The sequence below is a fragment of the Octopus bimaculoides genome, chromosome 24 (assembly GCF_001194135.2).
Source record: "Octopus bimaculoides isolate UCB-OBI-ISO-001 chromosome 24, ASM119413v2, whole genome shotgun sequence".
NCBI lineage: Eukaryota > Metazoa > Mollusca > Cephalopoda > Octopoda > Octopodidae > Octopus > Octopus bimaculoides.
In genome coordinates, this window is record NC_069004.1 from 212,729 (window position 1) to 216,777 (window position 4,049).

Genomic DNA, 4,049 nt, shown 5'->3' on the forward strand with positions numbered 1-4,049 from the left:
AGAGAGAGAGAGAGAGAGAGAGAGAGAGAGAGAGAGAGGCTGGTGGTGGGTTGGTGGTGGTGGTGGTGTAGGCTGTGAAGATGATGTACAAGGTGAGGGTGGTTGTACATGTTACTGTTCTCCCTTGTTATTGTTGGTGGTGGTGGGAGGGTGAAGGAGTAGGGAAGGTAGAAACGGTGTAGATGTTAATGCTGGTTGGTATTTGTTGTTAGTGGGTGGTAGAGGTATAGGTGATGACAATGAGGGGGTAGTGGTGGTAAGGGGGTTGATGATAAGGAGGATATAGGCATTATTGAGGGAGGCAGCCACCTGTTGCACATGGTGGTGATGGTGATGGTGGTGGTGGTGGTAGTGATGGCAAAAAAATATATTTCTGCTGCAAATCTTTACCAATCTTCAGCAAAAACAACAACATCAATAACAAAATGTTACATTATTGATTATTAATTTCCCATCATATATTTTATCACTTATAAATCACTAAAATAATTTACATAATTATAACTAAAGAATTTTTTTTTCTTTTATATATCAGTAAACTTTTTCAATGTCTGGTGAATGCTTAGAAGTGTAGAGTATTCTTCTATTTTCTAACTGAAACTGAAAAGAAGAAATTTCAGAAAAAGTCACTTATAACCTTTTAACATTTAAACTGTGTCCAGCCCAAATATTCTGCTTGTTTTATATTCAAACTGGCCGGATCTGGCCTCTCACACCCCTCACCCCATAATGTCATTCTACAACTAAACAATCACAATATCAAAATCTTGAAACTACAAGTTAGTGCAAGATTAAAGTTGTGAGGTTTAAGCCTTTTTTTAGTTTTCCATATTGGTTTTTAGAGAACTTCTTTTGATTTTCAATGTGGCCAAAATTTCAACTGCAGTTGAGGGTGTCCCCAACCTTTGCTATAAAACAGTCACAAGCAAACTGCAGCCCTGGGTACTTTCTGAATGGTACACCCTACAAAAAATTGCCTTACACCTTTTTCAGTAGAGCAGCTTGCCTGATAATTAGCCATGTGTCATGCTGCCTGCTTCTCAAAAAAAAGCTGCCACTGATTCAGGGATGATGATGATGATGATGGGCATACTTCATGAAGACCTGGTTATAATCCTTAAAAGACTGAATGTTAATTTCTGAAAAGATGATTGCACTCTGCCCTAATCCAATGCACTCACCACATGTTAATGCTGTGCACAAGTCCAATGGTGTTTTCAAACTGACAAATATCCATCTCCAATGGCTTACACATCCTCACTGCAAACTCCACCAAAATCAGTACATTTTCAGCCCTCCCTTCCCTCACACCTCCTTTTTCTATTCACGAGAGCACTCAATAGAATTTCTTTCAATATAATTCTTCATTCACGATGATCTTGGACAAGTTTAAAAGTTGGCAGTATCATATATATTAACCCTAACCACCTGCCTATGTCTTTCCATTTACAACCATCACTGGACCCCACTTTCCAACAGCATATACTACATTACTTTCATCTGGTTCTGTGCCTACTTACAGCCAGGTAGGTTCAGGCCGAGCACAAAGTATAACCTAGTGCCACACCCTCTTCAGTACAGAGCAACCCCTGCCCTCCTTCATCTTTCACTCTCCTCCCTTACATTGGGATGAAAATCAGCCAATTTTGTTTTTCTGGCAGGATTTGGACTTGAAAATAAAAGAGAAATAATTCAGACGTGGAAATTGCTGGAAAAAGAGAAGAAATATCAGACTCACCTTGTGTGTGAACACTGGGCATTGGTTTCACTTTGTTCCGTACATTACTGTTCTCTGTCTTGCTCAATGTACCATCATAATAACAATGACTACTGTCATTATTATTATTATTATTATTATTATTACCATTATTGTTGTTGTTATTGTGAATGGCATGAGAGTGTTGTTTGGCTTTCTGCTGTAGAAAGGCAAGTCGTCTCAGATAGTTGTCGGATTTCTCCATGGAGTTGAAATTGTCGAAACCATTCTGATGTACAATACTCAGGTTATTGCCCCAGCCTGGCATTTTGCAGGTGAGCAATCGACCATTAAAGTGAATGGGCTGTGTGTTTGCAGCTACCTGTTGTTGTTGTTGTTGTTGCTGCTGGTATTTTACATGTAGTTGTTGCTGGGGATGATGATGGTGTTTTTGGTGGTATGTAGAGTTCTGTTTGAAACAGGATTTCACTTTCTGCCACACCAAATTGATTTCTTCATCTGTGGGTGTCTTGTCTACATGGAGACCTACGGGTGGCTTGGATGGCACCCCACCAGCAGATAGCAGTTTTCTCCTCTCACCTAAGTTTGAAGCAGGCTTCTTGTTCCCGCTCTGGTTTGAAATGTTTGACAATGCCGGACTGTTGACTGGAAGCGGGATCTGAGAACTGAACATATTCTTCAGCTTCCCCATGGTGATGTGTTGTATGCCAGGTTTCTTATCTGCAGGTTTCCCACTTGTCATAGTCTCGTTACAGCTGTTTGTCAATGCCTGGCCATCATTATTGACACTAGACTGTGGTATAATAAAAGCTTTTGCTGAAGGGCGACTTCCATACTGATTTTCTTGATTTTCTTTTACAATTCCACTCTTTTCACCTACAAAAACAAAGCATCACATTACCACAGCCTTTGGCATAAAACAGTCATAAGCATTGCATGACACTGATGCTCATTCACAAATCTCATTTGGTATCAAGAAAAGGATGAACACACACACACACACACACACACACACACACACACACACACACACACACACACACACACACACACACACACACACACACACACACACACACACACAACAGGCTTCTTCCCATTTCCAATTACCAAACCCACTCAAAAGGCTGGGTCTATACTTGCCAAAGATGCCATGCAGTGGGATTGAACCTGAAATCATATGGCTGAAGAGCAAATTTCTTAGCCAGGCAGCCATGCCTACCTCTATAATGCTGACCGCTGGGTAGAGAAATGCCTGAGATCGAAGAGGAAGGAAACTTTGGAAGGGGGAAACTGAGGAAGACATGGCCAGAAGTAATGAATGGTTAGACATGATGTGCGAGTGGACCTGTCCAACCCATACAAGCAGAGAAAAGCGAAGGTAATGATGGTGATGATGACAACATTGACAATGGTGGTGGCAATGATAATGATCATAGTGATGAAGATGATGCTGATGATGATGCTGATGATGACTATAATGATCGATGATAATGATGACAAGGATGATGAAATATAAGCTTTTTTTTTAATGGGGTGGAGGGAGGACAGTACCAGTGACATTTTTCAGAAGTTCATCCCACTCAATATCTGACCCCTTATCCTTGCAACAAGATGGACCCAACTAACAGCACCCTTGGTTTGGTGGTAGTCTTATACAGGGTGATGGATTAAGTCAACTGCAGTCTGCACATGTGTATGTTTGTGTGTCACACCACTTGACAACCAGTGATGGTTTGTTTACAGTCTTGTCACTTAACAGTTCAACAGAAAGAGACTGACAGAATAAATACTAGGCTTAAAAAGAAGCACAGGAGTTGATTTGATTGACTAAAACTTCTAAGGCTGCAGATCTCCCCCTCACGGCCACAGTCCAACGAATAAAACAAGACTGTGTGTTAACACCCTACCTTGATATGTATTGGTGGGGTCAGCCTTACACTTCAAGCCAGTGGTCAATGGTTTGTCCGCTGCAAAACCTGCTATTTTGTCCTTAACAATGTTTGAAGTCTGCAACTGTTTCTCACACAGGATGTTCTCCATTGCAAAGTGAACATGCTTCTTGGATGGCTGTCAATAATTTAAACAATTTAAAAACAGAAATTAATGCAGAGTGGAAGACACAATAAAATAATTACAGTCAACGTAATTCTCACCACAACCTTTTTGGCATTTTTCAAACGAAGCACATGGCTCAGTGGTCAGGGAACTTGGCTTGTAATCGTACATACATATATATATATATATATATATATATATATATATATACACATACATACATATATATATATATATATATATATATACACATACATACATATATATATATATA

The 4,049-nt window shown here is 39.9% G+C and overlaps 1 protein-coding gene across 2 annotated transcripts in view; it reads right to left on the reverse strand.

Annotated features, from left to right (window-relative positions):
• Nucleotides 1-4,049, reverse strand: part of LOC106875558 (putative uncharacterized protein DDB_G0289263) — a 35,231-nt gene that overhangs the window by 17,757 nt on the left and 13,425 nt on the right. For both annotated transcript variants that reach the window (XM_052976174.1, XM_052976173.1), the window contains exons 6-7: nucleotides 3,628-3,787; nucleotides 1,739-2,593 (exon numbers count right to left, since the gene is read on the reverse strand). In XM_052976174.1, coding sequence (XP_052832134.1) covers nucleotides 1,739-2,593; nucleotides 3,628-3,787 — 1,015 coding nt within the window. The remainder of the gene's footprint in view (nucleotides 1-1,738; nucleotides 2,594-3,627; nucleotides 3,788-4,049) is intronic.